This window comes from Bos indicus, chromosome 17 (assembly GCF_029378745.1).
Source record: "Bos indicus isolate NIAB-ARS_2022 breed Sahiwal x Tharparkar chromosome 17, NIAB-ARS_B.indTharparkar_mat_pri_1.0, whole genome shotgun sequence".
NCBI lineage: Eukaryota > Metazoa > Chordata > Mammalia > Artiodactyla > Bovidae > Bos > Bos indicus.
The window spans coordinates 44,965,024-44,984,178 of NC_091776.1; the positions used below are offsets into that span (position 1 = coordinate 44,965,024).

Sequence of the window (19,155 nt, forward strand, 5' to 3'; positions counted from 1 at the left end):
CCTGAACTAAGACCAGAAACTTCTCTGTGAAAGCTAATAAATGCATTTCCAGGATGGGAGTTCACTTCAACCCTTTCTGTCTTAAGCTTCTGCTCCCTGGACCTCACTCTCAAAGCCAAGATGCCCCACAGTCGTCCATCCCAGAGAGAGCAAGGTGTGTGGTCCTTGCCTGGTGGGCACTGCTCTGGTCCCTGATTCCCCCTGGGATGATGTCTCCTCTCCTGGCACAAGTGACCAAATAGAACATTCCAGAAGACCGCTCCCCTGACTTGTCCTTCTCAGGCACTCACAGGTCCTTGGCTCCTGTAAGCAGAGGAGACCCTTGGGCATGTGGAAGACGGAGGTCAGCCCTCTCCCAATCCCTGCCCTGGTCACCCCGGGAGGGTTCCTTTTCAGCAAGTGCCACCCTCGTCCTGGAGGTCCCCTGGTGTCACCAGAGAGTAGCTTCATCTGTTCTTGAACTTTTGTAATTTCAACTTTTAAAAAATGCACAGCAAGAGAGTTGCAAGTTAGGTTTTTATTTGAAGCAGAATGAGGACTGCGACCCAGATAGAGCACCTCAGATACTTCTGAGAAACCGCTCCAAGGAAGTAGTGGGGAAAGACAGGATATAGTGATTTTGGTGAAGGGGGAGTACAGGCAATCAAGCACTTATTTTTTTTTTTGTAGGAAGTTTCTGCTTATCTCATGAAGTTTCTGCTAGTCCCAAGAAACAGTCGCCACCATGAAGGATTTTAGTGCTTTTCTAGATATGAGGAGATATAAGAGTTGGGCTCATAAGATCAGCTCCTGAGAATATCTATCTGAAGACCTGTCCTGCTGGTTTTCCCAGAGCCTAGAGTGTTGAGGTGGTCTAAACACAGATTGGAAAAGAAATTCCAGACACAGAGCATTTCAGAAGGGAGTGAGTTTATTAAGAATAAAGAGCAGTGGGCACTGTGAGTGTAGTGGGCCAACCTCCTGACAGACCTGGGAGAGTTGACAGCTTTCATGAGTTAATAGCCAAATTTTATAGCCTCAAGACAAAGAAAATGCCTGATGGAAGGTTGGCATCAGGTGATTGGCTAGGGTGCTGTAGGATGGGTAACAGGATGGGCACTTTTGCCTAACTTGGAGTCAGGAAGCCTGCTGGTGGTGATCAGAGGGGCTTTTGGCAAATTACAAAGGGGGTTCAGGCACTTCCAGAGAGGACCTTGTTTCTGGGCTTTGCTTATATGGTCTTGGGACAGGACTCAACAGAATGCCTTGTTTCTGCTCTCCACCCTGAGCTCCTTCAGAGGGTGTGGAAGGTTGGCAGCCACAGCAGCACATGACTTAATCCTTGTAGAGGTAGATGGCAAGTGCCTGTGGCAAGTGCCAATCTGTTCAGTTCAGTTCAGTTGCTCAGTCGTGTCCGACTCTTTGCGACCCCATGAATTGCAGCACACCAGGCCTCCCTGTCCATCACCAACTCCCAGAGTTCACCCAAACCCACGTCCATCAAGTCAGTGATGCCATCCAGCCATCTCATCCTCTGTCGTCCCCTTCTCCTCCTGCCCCCAATCCCTCCCAGCATCAGAGTCTTTTCCAATGAGTCAGCTCTTCGCATGAGGTGGCCAAAGTACTGGAGTTTCGGCTTTAGCATCATTCCTTCCAAAGAAATCCCAGGGCTGATCTCCTTCAGAATGGACTGGTTGGATCTCCTTGCAGTCCAAGGGTCTCTCAAGAGTCTTCTCCAACACCACAGTTCAAAAGCATCAATTCTTCGGCGCTCAGCTTTCTTCACAGTCCAACTCTCACATCCACACATGACTACTGGAAAACCATAGCCAATCTGTAGTTGACGGTAAATAGAATTGTACTTATGTTTTCCTCTGTGCCTTGGGAGGCTTCTTGCTCAACAATACTTTTGAGACTCATCCAGGTTGTTGCATATTTGGTAGTTCCTTCCTTTCCATCCCAAAGTAGCGTTGCATTGTGTGGATGTGCGATTAGTTGGAATTACGACGATCAACAATATTAAGGACTGGGAGCAGCTGCTTTACATTTTTAAAGTTCACTTATTTTTATTTGACATTAAAAAAACCCAGTAGCGTTTGCTTCTTCGAACAGTTTTGGGTTTGCAGAAACACTGAGTAGAAAGTACAGAGAGTTGCCATGTAGCCCCTCCCCTGACTCAGTTTACCCTGTTATTCACACCTTGCATTAATGTGGTACATTTGTTAAGATTAATGAACCCACATTGACTCATCCTAATTACTCAAAGTCCATAATTTACATGAGGGTTCACTCTTGGTGTCCTACTTGCTCTGGGTTTGAACAAATGTATGTTAACATGTATCCATCATCATAGAAAGTTTCACTGCCCTAAAAATTCTCTGGGTTCTGTCTGTTCATTCCTACCCTGAAACCTTGGCACTGGTCCTTATACTGTTCCCATAGCTTTGCCTTCCTGCAATGTCCTATAGTTGGAATTCTGCAACATGTGAGAAATTGGCTGCGCTTGCATCCGAAAGAAAGGGGCTGTCAGGGCGAGGCCGGGAGGAGGGTGGGGGAGGGACACGGTAGGACCTGCAACCTGCCTGACCCCTTCTTTTCTCCCACCAGGTCTTGCCAAGCCCATTGGTCTGGTGGAGGGGCCAGGAGGCCTGGGCCAGGGCGGCATGGCGGCCACGCTGCGGGATGACAGCCAGGAGACGGAAGGCAAGTTCGAGGAATACGGGTACAACGCACAGCTCAGCGACCGCATCTCCCTGGACCGTACCATCCCGGACTACAGGCCCAAAAAGTGAGTACGTGGCCTCTCCCACAGGCACCTCCAAGCAGCACCCCTGCAGGCCCGGGCTCCTGGCACCCAGACATTTACAGAGCAGAGCGGAGGCAAGGGCGCCCTGGCTGGTTGGGCCCTCCCCATCTGCCTTCTCCGGGTTCTCTGCCCTCGGCGTCCTGCCCCCTGTGCCCTGGGTGTCCCCTGCGGGTGCCTACCACAGGACTGAGTCTGGACCCGCCCAGGAGGCTGGGCCTCACCAGCTGATGCTCCAGCTGATGCTTTAGATGACACAAGTGACAAGTGACACAAGCTTGAAGCATCAGGCTCTGCCAAGTACATTTGTCCAGGAACTGCGACGGTGGGTGGAGAGTCTGCCTGAAATGAGCCTTGCCTATGTCTAAAAGATATTCCCATGTCTGTCAGTTGCCTCTAAATCCCAGGCTCACTGATCCCCAAAGCCACAGCAGTTGAGTCAGAAAAGTCAGACCCACGGATGGCTGTGGCCTTGCCTTCCGGTCCCTTGACTGATTCCTGGTCTCAGACCACTGCATTCTATACTAAAGCTCACCAGGTCCTTTGGCAGAGGTGAGATTGGAACAAAATGCCATACTGAATGGACCTCATTGCTTTAATAAATCACCCAAGCAGGGTGCCTAGGCACTGGGCATGAATTAAGAGTTTGGCCAGACTCCTTGCTATGGCTCCAGCCACAGCTGGGAACCTAGAACAAGCAAAACACTTTCAGCCACACCTTTCCAGCAGAGATCGGAGTTTAGGCCTAGGCTGGGCTGAGCAGCCGTGTAGTCAGAGTTGATACCGTGGGTCCTGAGTTGGTGACAGGTCGTGCCTTGGCCTCTGAAGCAGTCTTTCAGGAAAGGCAGATGGGGGTGGGAGTGTGTCTACTCTTAGCTCCTGTCTTGGCTTACCCCTCTTCCTGCCGTGGCCTCTGAGACAGGACTCTGGTTTATAAAGTGGTCCCAGAAGCTCTTCCCCGATGGCTCAGTGGTAAAGAATCTGCCTGCCAATGCAGGAAATGCAGGAGACATGAGTTTTATCTCTGGGTCAGGAAGATCCCCTGGAGAAGGAAATAACAATCCACTCCAGTATTCTTGCCTGGGAAATCCCCTGGACAGAAGAGCCTAGCAGGCAACATTCCATCGGTTTGCAGAGTCTGATGACAGCAACTGAGCACAAACACACACCCAGAAGCCCTGGGAGGGAATGGGAAGGCTGACGGGAAGGGCTGGACCCTGAGAGGGTGCATCATTGTTGTGGGTTCAGGTGGACGGTGGCAGATCAGTTCCACTGGGGATGGGGGCAGCTATGGAGTTGGCCGCGGGGTTACCCCAGCCTAGGGAGGACCGGGGAGCGGTTCTCCCAGACTCCTCATTCATCCAAACTTGAGGGCTTGCAGCAGGGGCAGTGAGGTAAGATGCCCAGAGACCAATTTCCTGGTGTGGGGCAGGGCTGGTGTGACCACGGGGCCACAGCAGAAAGTGCTGGGGCCTGGGACCTGGTAACCAGCCTGTCTGCCCCATTCTGATTCCATGTCCTCACCCCACCCTGTCCCTCAGATGTGCTGGTGTGTTCCCTGGACAGCTTGGAGCCACACGGTGGGAGGTTAGGCTCCCTTGTGACTCCATCCCAAGAAATTACCCTTCTGTCCCCGTTACAGTCAGAGAGCCTAGAGCGGGCGGCTCCCACCTGCTCCACCATGCGCTGCAGGTGACCGTGCTACTCTATTTTCATCACATTTATTTTCATGGTAACCACTGAAATAGCACAAGTAGTGCCTCTTTCCATTTGCAGGGATGACATAAAGGTCCCCTTTTGAATAAAAAGTGCATTTAGGTGTAAAAAGCCCAATTTGGAGAAATATCCTAGGTAAGTAAGAAGGCAGGGGGTGCCGAGATTGACAGCAGACAAGCATGGACCTGAACGAGTCAGGTTTGGGAAACGCCAGTCTGTGCTCTGAGGGTGCGTGAGCACGCGCATGTGCTCGCGTGAGAACTTATGTGAGTGTGCCTGTGTTCCAGTGTGTGCGCATGTGCTCGCGTGAGAACTTATGTGAGTGCGCCTGTGTTCCAGTGTGCGTTGATTTCTGAAAGCCACCCCCACCCCCGCCACCCTTCAACTGTGTCCTGACTTTTGGAGAATGACCCCAGTTATCCAGTCAGCAGAGTCAGCACAGCTGCTGGAATTTAGCACCATTCTTGGCTCTGAGCCCCTGGGCAGCCGTGGTGTCATTCAGAGGACCCCAAAGGGCAGCTTCAATAACTCACTAAAGGGCTCGCAGGGCTCAGCAGAGCTGTTACACATGTGGTACAGCTTGTTGTCACTGAAGGACAACAGGAAGGAGTCCCAGATGCCCCTCGGAGCCGTGGGGCTCACGGGGACAGTGCCAGATTCTCTCTGCAGTGAGGTGTTAGCACACGGGGACGTACTGCCATCAGGGGCACCCTTGAGCCTTGGTGTCTGGGTTTTTACTGGCTGACCTCAGTCTCCAAGCTCCTGCAGAGGTCCAGCGGAGGCCCCACATGAACTCGCTTGCAGCAAAGATTATCCTGCGAGGCTCCAGGCTTCTCATCAAGCAGGATGTTCCAAGGGCTCAGAGGTCACCTCCCAGGAGGTACAGAGCGTGGACAAGCCAGACTCCCTCCTGTGACCTCTCCCCATGCACGTGGTCCTAGTGGGGACACCTCAGCTGACTTGGCTCAGAGGTGGTGCCATGCTCCACCTCCCTGTGTCACATGGCATATCGGGTCACAGGACCCCGTCCCTGTGACTCCAGGAGACTTGCAGCCACTGGACGTGGGTCAGAGACAGTAGGAGAGTGTTCCTTCCCCTGCTGCATCTCTTCCTTTACCTCATAGCATTCGTTGTCATGACTGAAGAAAGCCCTTTCTTACCCTGTTTCCCAGTTACCACATCCTTTCTGTGGTTCTGTGGAACCTTCTAGAACCCTTCCACGCTGCCTCTGTATGGCTGTACCCCTTGCCCAATAGGCATCGGGCTTGTGTCCAGTCACAAAGAAGTTATGGCGGTGCTGAAGCCTCTGTGATCCTCTGATTCCCCCAGGCCTGCTTTCCAAGTGGTCCCAGCCCTCAGGGCTCAGAGTGACTGGACCTCTGGCATTCCAGACGCCCCAGCCCTGGGCCAAGGGCAGAGGTCTCCCAATGGTCTTGCTACCTCTCCAAACATCAGAGCAGTGGCAGTTACAGAACAGATGAGAATCTGCCTGTAACACACTTGCCCTTTGCCTCCTCCAGATCCACTTCTCTTTCTTTGGGTAGTAGCTCCTGGTTCAATGTGGGGACCAATGGAAACCTCCCACTTCTGCTGGAGTTGGTCACATGACCCAGGGCTAAGCCAATCAGAGCTTATGGTCAACTAGCCACAGTGATTGGATCAGGAAGATCACATGGTCTACAGCAGTTGAGAATGTGTCTTGGAATTACTTGAGGCCATGAGGAAAAGCCAAGCTTTTACCCCCCAAAGTAAAACTGCAAGTTTAGGAGCCTGGGGAGCTACACCATCTTATCAACAGGAAGAGCTTGAGCTCCCAGGGCTCACCTGCGAAACCCAAGAAAAATATCCAGTGCAGGGTAAGGCAGAGCTGGGAGGTGGAGAGGAACTGGGTTCTAGTGTCATGCTATGAGCACCTAGATTTAGCTGTCCCTGAATCCACTTGCAATAAATTACCAATAAATGAAAAAATAAATCCTCTAGACTCTGCAGTAAATTAGAATATGCACACATTCGTTGTTGTTTTAGTTACCAAGTCACGTCCAAGTCTTTGCAACCCCAGGCTCCTCTGTCCTTCTCTGGGGACAGGAGCTTCTGTCCCCAGGCTCCTCCTGGGATTTCCCAGGCAAGAATACTGGAGTGGGTTGCCATTTCCCTCTCTAGGGTGGTCTTCCTGGTGCAGAGATGGAATCCATGTCTCCTGCTTGGCAGGTGGATTCTTTACACCTACATGTGTATATTTAAATGTTTTGCTCAAGCAAATTTGCATTGGCCTTTCTGATTTCTAAGTGGAAAGTGCTCCACCTGATGTGTGTGGTGTGTCACTGCACACCCTCCTGTCCTTGGAAGCACCTCCCGGGTCTTGCTGGGCCTGGGATCTGCTCAAGCAGCTAGAGCAATTCTGACTTTCCCTTTGAGGATTCAGACCCGCCCTCCCCTCACAGAGCAGGCGGGCCACCTGTGAGGGACCTCAGTCTGCCAGAATAAAAACTGACAGAGCGATCAATCCCAGTTGTCATTCTCACATTACAAAAGAAGACATCAGGGCGAACTTTGAAAGAGCTGACATTTACAATCCACCTTAATTGATAGAAACCTGATTTACAGAAACTGTGATCTGCAGGGGCAGAGCTCTCTGCCTCCCTGAATTAGAGAATGTGGATTATATTTAGTTACTTGTTTGTTTATATACAAATTCTTCCCCCCAAAAAGAAATGAGAAGTCTTTGGCACCAGGCGCCCCTATCCCCATGGGCAATGTGGCTGGGGAACTAGAAATAAAAGGAGGCCTTCCCATTCTCCTCCCCATGCCTCTCCTTCATGTCCCTCCCCCATACCCTTCCACCTCTCCCCTCCTGCCCCATATGCTCTACCCTGGGCCTCTCTCGAGCTTATTGCCTCCAGTCACTCAGCCCAGAGCTTTCCTCTATGCTCAGCAGACTGCATCCAGGGGATTATTCAAGGCATTTTGAGAGCATTGCATAAAACATGGGCCCCAGTTTGCTAAGTTGGTAAGACTTAAAACCCAGTTGAAAATGACTTAAGGAAAAAAAAAAGGAATTTATTGGCTCAGGCACCAAATTGTAGGCTTTCAGGTGTGGCTTGATCTAGGGGATGCTGCTGTTAGCCATCAGCTCTGCTTGCCTTCAAGTCGGCCCCAGGATCAGTCGGGATCCTGGAAGGAAACTGATGGCATCCTCAGGTGGAATGTAGGCAGAATCTAGGAAACCCACGAGGGATGTTGAGGCATCAGAGAGTACAGCAATAAGTGCTCAATAAAATGCAGTATTCTTGTGCCTTATGTTCTGCAGTGGGGTGGGGGAGTGTCAGAAAATCTTTTCTGAAAAAGGCCATGTGTTAAAAATAAAACAAACCCCTCACTGTTTACTCTCACAATGATACCACACTCACAAGAATTATGGTATGGGATGTGTAAGTTTTCCCACACTGACCAATTCTCTGACATCAGCTACATGTCCTACAGTTCGATTCTGTTCTGACACCATCTGCTTGCAGTCAGTGTTAGACCCCACAGGTGAAACTCAGATGTGAATCTCAAATCTAGGCTGCCCCTGGCACTTCTGACCCCTCCTTGGCTTCAGACACTTGCTCACGGAACTCAGGCAAACACCTCTGTTTACTGGCCTCTTCTGTAATAAAGATATGATAAAGGTCACAGAGGGACAGCCAGATGGGGAGTGCCCAGGGACATCTGGGAGGGTCCCAAGCACAGGAGATTCCCCTGGAGGAGTACCCACCCTCCCGGCTTCCCAGGCACTCGTCGTAAAGAGCCTGCCTCCAGTGCGGGCAGATGTAGGAGACGCAGGTTTGATCCTTGGGTCTGGAAGATTCTCTGGAGGAGGGCATGGCAACCCACTGCAGTATTCTTGCCTGGAGAATCCCGTGGACAGAGAAGTCTGGCAGGCTACAGTCCATGGGGTCACAAAGAGTCAGACACGACTGAAGTGACTTAGCATGCAACCTCTTGGCACGGGTTATTTGGGAACCCAGAAACTCTGAATCACCTACTTTAGAGACTTTTATAAATGCTTCATCACATAGGCATGGTCCATTTTTAGCTTCACTTTCAGCCCCTTCCTCCCTGGAGGGTGGAGATGGGGGTGAGTGTTCTAACTTCTAATCATGGTTTGGTCCTTCTGGTGACCGGTCCCCAAGCAGGACCCACCCAGAATCACCTCATTAGAACAAAACTTCTTCCCTAAACCCAGGAGCTTTCAAGGCACTCAGGAGCTCAGTGTAGGCACTCTGACTTCGCCCATCACCCTGGAGGTTCCAAGGGTGTCACCCTGTGTCAGGAGATGGGGGCAGAGACCAGTATGTATTTCTCATAATTTCATGAGGCAGAGAGTAAATGTTTCAGGCTTTTGGGAAGGGTTGAGAGCAGCCACATTTGATACGTAAGTGAATGGGCTTGACTATGGCCCCACAAAACTATTTACACCATCAGGAAGCAGCCTGTGTCTGGCGAATTTTCCCGGTCTTACCTTCTCACATCACCCGGTTCACATATCACATTTTTCAAAGGTGGATTCAAAACCCTTCTCTGGAGCCCTGCCCCGCCTTCATCAAGAGGTGGAGACAGTGTCCCTCTGCTTGCAATCGGGTGGGCTTGTATGGCTGGTCATCCCACTGAGGAGGACGGAGGGGAGGCAGTAGGGCTTCAGGGGTCCCCAGCCAGCCAGCCACGGCCCCTGGCACACGAGCTGTCATGTTGTGAGGAAACCTCAGCGTGTTCTGTCAGAGTGTCCACCTGGCCAGGCTCTGAGAGCCAGGATCAGAGACACGCCAGCCAGCGCGCCTGCCCCCGGCCCCACCCAACAGCCCAGCCTGCAGTACCTGACCTGATATCGCCAGCTGAGGCTTCTAGGGGCCACGACAGGGACTCAGAGGACGATGTGATGGGCTAAGGATGCCTGGCACTCAAGGGAGGAGGTCCCAGCCTGGCCCTGCAGCGAGGCTGATACAGGGCTTGCGAGGCTGACAGTGGCAGCTGATATGTCATTGTCATGGCCATGCCTGCTGCTTTTGAGGCCCTCAGCAAACGTCCATGGAGGATTAAATGAGCAAATGCACAAATGCAAGCTCGGTCTATGCCCATTGGAAACTTTCAGAGTTTGGTTTCCTGAGCAGCCTTTAGCTCCCGGAGCCCATCCATCCAATCAGAAACTTCCCTACTGACTGGTTCTGGCAGGTGTGGTCCTCAGAATCACACGTGAAGGTAGGAGCCTGTGCATGTCTGCACTGGGCCTGCACACACGTGTGGATGTGTGCTAATCCCAGCTGGCAACCCCTTCCAGTCTCAAACCAAAGTCTCTACCTTTCTCCGTTAGGTACAGTATCGATTTCCCTTTGTCTGGAGGTAGATAGGTTTTCTAATTAAGCAGCAGCTTTAATTATGCCACAAAGCACATAGCATAGATCTTGATTATTAAGACTGGGTCTCGGATAATGGAAGGAAGACTGGCAAACCCAAATTAAACAGCATCATAAAAATGAATGGCCTCATCTGAGACCCCATCCTGCCCCCCGTTAGGTGTTGGCGAAGACTTAGGGCCTGTTAATCGTCTCCGCTGCGCACGGCTTGGCTGTCAAGTGTAATAAGTGCAGACTTAGTGGATGGCGACTGTGAGGCACTGCAGGCAGGCCCCGCATGCCGATCCGACTCCACGCCGTGGCTCCAACACCGCTGCTGGCGGGCTGAGGGTCTGCGAGTGGAGGCGTGTCCCAGACGGATGGGATGGGATGGACAGTGTGGGGTTGTCATGGAAACATGCCGGTTTCTTTCCTCCTCGGGTGGAACTGCTGTAGCCAGTGGACCCTCTTCCCCTCCCACCAGCTCCCAGAGCCCCCGGAGCCGCGTCTGTGCTCAGGGTAAGAGGGGTCTACGGAGGGTGGGGACCCAGCAGGTGAGCCTGCTTCTCAGCGTGGGATGGTCACTGCTGGGAACAGACCCCCAACCTCTTGCTGTCCTGCTGACTGGGCTCTTCCTTGGAGCCAGCTGGTCCCCTGGTAGCAGGTCCAAGGCTTTATTAGTTTCAAGAGACAGGAGAAGCAGGGGCCGCCTGCCCCGTGGCTCCATCTCAGCTGCGGATGTGCTGGATGGCAGACAAGGGCCCAGTCAATGTGGGGCTGGATGAACAAACACCTGGGGTCCCATGTTTCCCTTCCCTTCCACCGTGCTCCCCATGGGCTCACCAAGCATCCTCAGAGGCCATGCTGGGGCTTCTGGAGCAACAGAATGAAGACATCGGTGCTGGGCTGGCCTCCTGCATGTGAAAGGTCATTGGCCTCTGGCCCAGCGACCTCAGGGGCTGTCTGAGGGAGGGCCTGGAGGGACCAGAGGTCATAGGCCCTGAAGATCGTGCACTTGGGCCCTGATGGACCTTGCTGTCCAGGCAGAGGCACTCCAGGAGGCCCAGGGCTCCTCTGTAGCATTGCACCCAGGGATTTGCGGCCTGGCCACTGGTGTAGTCCACTCGTTTTCCTGGGTGTGGGCAGGCCTCAGGGCACCTGGATAGCGACCATGCCCTTCAGCCCACAATTCCAAGTGTGACTATCCCACCGGGCCTCTTATGAGGGGGATGTGGGAGGGGTCTTTCTGTGCATGGCCCAACATTCTATTTCTGACTGGCTTTTGCTCTGAGCTCTGAAGGTGTGCGTGCTCAGATCTCCTCAAATATGTGGTGTCGAGATCGTGCATCCCAGTCCACACGTCTCTCTGAGGGTTCATGCAAGTCACCCTGCAGCTGCTTACTGCATGCAAGTGGGGGCCTGGGTGTCGGAGAGTGAGTGCTCCATCTGTGCTTGCCTTCAGCTCCACGCGCAGGTGCCTCCAACAAATGTGAGCCATTTGGCTTCCCTCAAATCTGCCTGCTAATGTGGGGGACACGGTTTTGATCCCTAGTCCGGGAAGACCCCACATGCCTCAGGGCAACTAAGTCCTTGTGCCACAGCTGCTGAGCTGGTGCTTTAAAGCCGGAGAGCCAAAACAAGAGAAGCCACCGCCATGAGAAGCCTGGCACCGCAACCAGAGATTAACCCCCACTTGCCACAACTAGAGAAAGCCCTCCATCAACAACAAAGACCCAGTAGAGCCGCAAATCATTAAAAATAAATAAATGAATAAAATGTGAGCCGTTAACATCTCCACGGCGTGTGGTCGTGTGCAAGGTGCCCTATGTGTGCACGCATGAGAACGCACACATGGGCATGTGTAATACATGCGTGTACATCTATGTTGTATGTATGTGTATTTGCATAGTGTTTTACTTGTGTGAAAGTGAAAGTTGCTCAGTCGTGTCTGACTCTGTGTGTGGGCTTCCTTGGTAGCTCAGCTCGTAAAGAATCCACCTGCCATGCAGGATACCCCGGTTCAATCCTGGGTCAGGAAGATCCGCTGGAGAAGGGATAGGCTACCCACTCGAGTATTCTTGGGCTTCCCTGGTGGCTCAGCTGATAAAGAATCTGCCTGTGATGTCGGAGACCTGGGTTCAGTCCCTGGGTTGGGAAGAATCCCTGAAGAATGGAACAGCTACCCATTCCAGTATTCTGGACTGGAGAATGCCATGGACATGGGGTCACAAAGAGGCGGACACGAATGAGCGACTTTCACTTCACTATTACTTGTGTGCATGTGTGCTTATACATCTGTGCAGTGTATGCACACAAGTGCATGTGTGTGCATATACAGATTGTTTCTGAGAGGTCTTGTAGCCAACTCCCTGGACAGAAGGATGGACTCAGTCTTGGGAAGACAGAACCCCTAAGCAGGAGGCTCTGGTGTTTCTCATCCTGCTGGTCTTCAGTTCCTACCTTCCCTAGCAGCCTCGTCTGTGCTGGTTTTCTGTGGGGGCTGCTCTGCCTCTGTGCCCATCAGAATCCTGCCTTGGGCATTGTGGTGGCCTGAGCTAGTTGGGGATTCCAGGCTCACCTTGATGTCCCCGAGAGGGCAGGAGCATATTGACCCCGCAGGCAGATGCCGCTGCCTTGGTGACAGGCTTCCTACAACCCTCCTGGCAGCTGTTCCCTGAAACATCAGTCTCAGCTTCCCTGGCCTGTGCTCAGCCCAGACCTGTATCCTCCGCCTGGAGATGGATGTGTGCCCTGTTGTCACCAGGCGAAGCTTACTGTCCCCCTGGGAGGCCACCGCCACTTCATCCCCTCTCCATCCCGAGTTTATCTCTCCTGCGGCACAAAGGGCGTCCCCATAAATTTCCATTAGTGTCGCTGCCATGGCCCCGCTTCCCGTGAGGCCAGCCGGGACACCGCCTGCTGCGCATTCCAGCCACGACCTCGGAAGTGGCTTCGAGAGCTCATAACCGCCTGCTGCTCTCCGGGTCTATAAATCCTCTCCAAATGGCTTGGTGGTTGAGGATGTCTGACTTCTCTGGCTCCAGGTGGGGCACGCAAAGGCCGAGTCAGAGCCTCTTGGTGTGGGGGGAGCACACAGCCCAGCCCCTCCTGCAACTGTGATCTGGTGGGCGTGGGGGCGAGTGTGAAGCCCGCCAGCCTGCGGAAGCCTCCACTGTGTGCCCAGCACCGCGCAGGACACCGTGTGTCCACGAGAAGGATGGAGCTGCCAGGCTTTGGGGAACATACCTGTCACAGTTATAGCTGCTGCTCAGTCAGCTGTGTTAAACCACATTTTAATGGACTCAGAGGCAAGGGGTCAGACCGGGTGCAGAGGAAATTGACTCTGAGCGATGCCTTCTGGGGCTGCTCTGAGAAGGAGTGATGTTGGTGGGGGCGCTCAGTGATGGGGGCTGGAGTCACCTGAGGGTGCCATCATATACGTGCCTGCCAGCAGATGTGCAGTCCACCGAGCACCCACACAGGGCCCCTTTGCATGGCCTGCACCTCCTCTCAGCCTGGCAGCCAGGGCAGAGTCCGGTTCCCTCTGTGGTACCACTTGGCCCCAGAACAGAGACCCAGCACACGGAACCTTGTTGCTCTTCATGGCGCAGCTCAGAAGCCAAGTGACATCCTTCCCTGTGTTCTGTTGGCGAGAGGCTGCTGAGCCCCTGAGGTTCGAGGGGAGGGAGGCAAAGTGCCAGGAGGGTTGGGAGCTGATGTTGCAGCATCTTTGGAAAGCATAATCTGCCAGAACACCCATCTCAGACTGTCGTGGGGTGACATTTGGGGGTACAGGGGCTGATGACATTTCAAGGTAGAAGTGGGATTCCCCCTAAAAAGAATGAATGTTCCATATCAGAAAGAATGCTTTCATATGAATAACCCAGCAACTCAGGAGTGGCTGCAACTACAATGGAATTCCTAATCTCAGATAACAAGAAGTCCACAGGCTTGAGAGGGGACAAAGCTGTGCATTGGTGGCTCAGTGACATCACCGGGGACCTGTACTCTTTCCAACTTTCTGCTCTGCCACACTCAGTGCGTTGGGCTTATGCTCCTCATGGTCACAATATGGCTGCTGCAGCTCTCAGCATCACATCTTCATAAGTCAAATTTCCAAAGGGCTAGAATAAATACGTTCCTACATCTTGTTGCTCTTTAAGAACAGAGGAAGCTTCCCAGGGCCCCCAGCAGGCTTTCCCTCACGTGTCCTGGGTTGTTGTGTGTCTCACCTGTGAACCATGAAAGGCAAGGGTGCTTTCCTGCTCCTTCTCAGAGCCCCTGCAGAGTTTGGTTTGTTCAGTCTCTGCCTCACAGGATGATGGGGACACCCGAGTCTTGGAGATGGGAGTTTGCTGAGAATTTAACTCAGGGGTTTGGCAGTTGGTTCTCCCCTCCTCTAGAGGCAATCAAGGTTCCAAGCTGGGACTGTGTGTGTCCCAGACAAGGACAGGGTTAGGATGAAGCAGCTCGTGTCATCTCCACCAACAATATGATAAAAGCCCCTAGCTCACCCGGACAGGGACATCTTGAGATGGAATGTGCTATGGCCAAGGCAGTGGCCAGGCTAACCCCTGTGAGCGTTGAACCCACCAGCTCCCCTGTCTTCCCCTCTCTGCATGCTCAGGGACTCCAGGATGCTGCAGCCAGGCAGACCCCTCCTGAGGGGCATCCTTGATTTCAGACAAGTGCATCCCTGCATCACGCACATTTTAGGACCTGTGCTGGATCAGGACTCCTTCTATCACAAGTGACAGAAAATCCATCTCAAATTGTCTTAGTCTGGAAAAAGAGAGAAAGGGGAAGAGGCAGGGAGGGGATATATGATTCCTGCAACTACAAAGTCTGGAGGAAGCGCTGGCTTCATGTCGAGTTGGATTTGAGGATCAGCTGATGTCATCTGGACCTGGCATCTCACCGTCTCTCTGGTCTGCTCTTGCCTCATGGCTTCATCCTGACCACTGGGAGCAAAATGAATGCAGCTGCTGCAGCCTCACATCTTATCTCCCCAAGGCCTCAGACAACATTTCTGTGGCTCTGTGTGTCTATTCCGGAGCTATTGGTGAACTGCCTGGCTCAGACCTAGTCACATCCCTCACTGCATCCAGGGGCTGGGACTTAGAATGTGATGATGGGAAGTGGACTTCATGTGTTACTGGGGAAGGGGAAGGGGAAGGGGCTGAGCTGGACCACAGCAAATGTCCTCAGCCTGAGACAGGATGGACAGGACTCTGGCTGGCGTTACATTTTCAGGGGGAGGAAGGGACCTTGAGAGGGTTGCACTGCAACAGGTGTCAGTCACCAGGTACACTGGGATGGGTGCCGAGAGCCTGATAATGCTAGAATGGTTGCCGAATTCAAGGCCTCCAGGGTCAGACCTCAGATCCTGGACCAGGGCTCCTTACTGGGTAATGTCACCTCAGGGCACATTTAGAGGTGTTTGGAGGCACTCTGGATTGTCTCGACCTAGGTGGGGGCCAGGGATGCTGCTAAATGCTATCGTTTACAAGACAACCCCCACAACAGAGAATTAACTGAATTATCCCGCCCCAAAATCCAGAGGGCTGAGACTGGGAAAACCTGGTCTGGTTGGATTACACGTGGCTCAGCAGGGACTGAAGAGTCCTCTGAATAAGGCAAATGAACTCCTCTGTCAAGGGCTCATGGGTGTGTGTGGCATGTGTGAGCGTGGACATGCGTGTGCCCATGTGGGGTATACATGCACACGTATCCTCAAATTCAGCTTGAACCTCACTCACGTTTAGACTTCTGGTGTTTCCCCCATACAGAATTATCCAGAGGTTTGTCCACATGTGTCATAGCTTTAAACGTGCATCTCACAGCCCGCCTTTGAGTTCACAAGGAGCTATGATGATATGTGTTGAAGCCTTTGGAGCGTCTGCAGTCCTGGGTGCTGGTGAGGCAGTGACCAGACAAATTGGAAGCCCTGCCTGGGGCTCCCAGCCCGGGAGGCAGAGCAGAGTAGTAGTCAGTGATGTGGCCACATAGGGGAGATGTGTGCCAGGCAGGGCGGGCACGCAAGGCCCTGAGGCAGGAGCAGACTCTCGTGCTCTTGGAAGCACTGGGGCCCTGAGGGGCCATCAGGTGAGCAAGAGGAAAAATACAGAGGTCAGGTCAGAGGGGACCCAGCTCACATCCTAGAGATCGTGCCTTTCTTAGTGGGTGGTGAGCACATGCAGGAAGAGGGTCAAGGGACAGGTAGGGGAGACCAAAGTCAAGGCCAAGGCTTTGCCAGAGCAGCTGGGGCTGGAAAGGGATGAATTTGTCGTGAAGGGGAGCAGGGAGGGTAATAGTAGGAGGGAGGGGGTCAGGGAGACAGGGTCTCGTTCTCTCCTGACCTGTGACTGTCTAGGGAAGGGTGGGGACACCCCGCTACGGGTTTGAACATAAAAATGTTATGTTGATGTAACATTCAATGTCGAGTTGAAATAATTATAGTGTATCACCCGGTCTTCTCTCAGTTTTACAGTAAGCCAAGAGCGCGTGGGTGTGCCCTGGGTCTCCCTCCCCCTCCGGAGGCCCCGGGTGGGGATGATGGAGGTCCTTCTCCCTCTTTTCCCATGTCCCCCACTCTGTCCCCTGCATCTGCCCCACTCCCAGACCCATTCTGGATCACTGTGATTACAAGCTCTCAGAGCCGCCCTCTTGCTGAACTCTGATTCTTTCCAAACTCCGTCAACTTGGTTTATTTTCTGTCTGACAGAAATAGGCCTTTTAATTACAAAGAGCCCTCTGGTTCTACTTAGACGGACTTATTCCAGGACTGCTGCGTGATGGTCAGTTTTGTTTCCACCATCACATCCAGCCCCTCCCTGGCTCCAGTGCAGGGCAGGGAGGCCACTGAGCCTTGAAACTGAAAGCTGATTCAGGCACAGAAAGAGATGTGGAAACACAGTGCCACGGCTGGGAGGAGAAGCAGGCACATCGTGGGACGGGCTGGCCCGGCGGCCAGTGGAGCTTGTCCTGGTACAAAGGCAGGACCAGAGCAGCTCGGCCTAAGGTAAAGTTCACGTGCGCTACGGGCTGGGTACCTGGGATCAGAGACTAAAGAAAAGCAGAGAGGAGGAGGCTGCTCTTTGGACGGTAACATTCCTATCTCCAGTGGGGTATTAGCACAGGTTTCTTACTGCCTCACTGACATCTTACCTACTTATGTGTGAAAAACAAACCCTTCTATCGGCTCAATATTTATTTTTTTAATTTTTATTTTTTGTGGCCCCTGCAAAGCTTGTGGAATCTTGGCTCCCCGATCAGGCATTGAATTTGGGCCCTCAGCAGTGAAAGCAAAGAGTCCTAACCACTGAACCACCAGAGAACACCCTCTGCTCAATATTTAACACAAACAATTTTATTTTCCAACTTTTATTTTCCAATTTTATTTTCCAAGGGGATTATATGCTAAGGAAAACAGATTATTTTTATGCAAATTTGCACTGGAGAAAAATGAGCCACCTCTATTGCACGATTTCTAACTTAAATAACAATTTGTAAGCTGCAAATGTTTGCAACGGGTGTGATTTGTTAAGTGTAGACAAACAATACAGTGAGACAGCTCATCGCCCAGTGGGAAACATGCCCTACACACCCCCAGCCCATGGGACGGCCCGGTCCTTGCCTGGCTGGGTCCTACTTATCTTTTGGATTTTTCTGTGGGCTGACTTGTGTGTCCCCCCAAATCCATATGTTAAAGTCCTAATGCCAGGACCTCAGGATGTAACTGTATGTGGAGGTGGGGCCTATAAACGGGTGACTGAGGTAAAGTGAGGCTGCAAAGTGGGGCTAATCCCACAGGGCTGGTGTCCTTATGAGAGGAGATCCGGACACAGACACACAGGTACAACTGTGTGGGGATGCAGGGAGGAGACGGCTGTATGCATGTCAAGGAGCGAGGTCTCAGAGACCAGCCCTGGGACACCCCGGCCTTGGACTTCCAGCCTCTGGACCTGGGACTATAAATATCTGGGTGTATGTTTCCAGGGCCTAAACGGACTGACTGTTCTGGGACCCCCATACCTCCTCCACTGCCTTGTCCAAAGACACCTCCCTGTGGCCACTCTTCACCCCGTCACCCTGCTCTATTCTCTGCAGTCAAAACCTTTGTTTCCGTGCTCGCCCCCCAACCCCCGTGCCCTCACAAGTGGAAGCCGTGGGGGCGGGCACCTTGTCCCTTCTGGCCAGTATGGCCTCCAGCCCCTGAAAGGAGTCTCATGTGAAATGTGTCCCCGGGAGACGGCTGCAGATGCTGGTGGCTTCTCCACAGGCAGCGCCAGGTGGCTATTGCCAGTTGAAACCTCTTTTAGAACAGAAGTTTGTGGCCCAGTGGCAAAGCCGGAGAGGTCCCTGGCCTCCTAACCTGGTCATGGAGGGAGAGGAAGGGGGACGAGAGCTCCCACGCCCTCCAGACTCCGCCAGCTTCCTCCACACCCTGAACACAGTGGAGGTTCCTGCTGCGCTGAGGTCGCTGTGCACCGAGACGGGGGCGGGGGAGCCCATGAGTGTCAGGACTCGGCCATGCATGACCTATTTACTTGTTCTTTCTTCCCCTTGTCAACAAGTGCTTGTAAGCCCTACTGCGTGACCAACTTTGGGGTCTTGGGGTACAGCAGTGAAGGAGCCTGCTCTTGGGTGGCCTGCAGTGGGGGGCGAGAGACCCTAAAGAAGCCACGTGAGGACGCCTGAGGACAGTGGGCTGGGAAGAAGGTGCAGGAATGCCAGCACCCAGGCCTTTGGGATGGGGAGGCAGTGGGGGGCACTGCAGCCCCTCCCCTGCAGGCCCCCAAGAACCCCTCCTCCAAACCCATCCTTCCTGTCTGCAACTGCAGCTGCGGCCACTCTCAAGATAGATTTCCTTCCTCAAGGTGTGTTTTTTTTTTTTCCTGTTTTACACATTTTGCAGGTTCATGAAAATCATACATTCCAACTTTCTTCCTCTACAGAAACATGGAGTGAAGTCTTCTTGTCAGAAAGCATTTTCCTGAGTGATGAACTCTCCCTGCAGCACCGCAGCCCATACCAATGTGACAGTGACGCAGGGCTCTCCTTAGTCATAGAGCCAGGCTGGCACTCTAACCCCAGCTGGGAGCAGGCAGGGAGGGAGGGCCCCCCTCAAGGCTCACTCCCCGCTGGCTGGGGGCAGCCAGCACCAGCTCTGAGGGCAGCACTCACTACAGGAGGGGGGAGTTAACCGCCAGGATCCTCACATTTCTGTTAGGGCTGCTGAGGGAGCTGGAGGGCTGAGATACAGAGAGCAGGTGCTGTGCGCTGGGG

General features: G+C 53.0%; 1 protein-coding gene across 1 annotated transcript in view; it reads left to right on the forward strand.

The window, feature by feature from the left end:
* GALNT9 (polypeptide N-acetylgalactosaminyltransferase 9) overlaps window positions 1-19,155 on the forward strand; it is a 118,659-nt gene that overhangs the window by 31,617 nt on the left and 67,887 nt on the right. Inside the window, exon 2 of the mRNA XM_019977127.2 lies at window positions 2,587-2,767. Within this exon, the coding sequence (XP_019832686.1) occupies window positions 2,587-2,767 (181 nt within the window). The remainder of the gene's footprint in view (window positions 1-2,586; window positions 2,768-19,155) is intronic.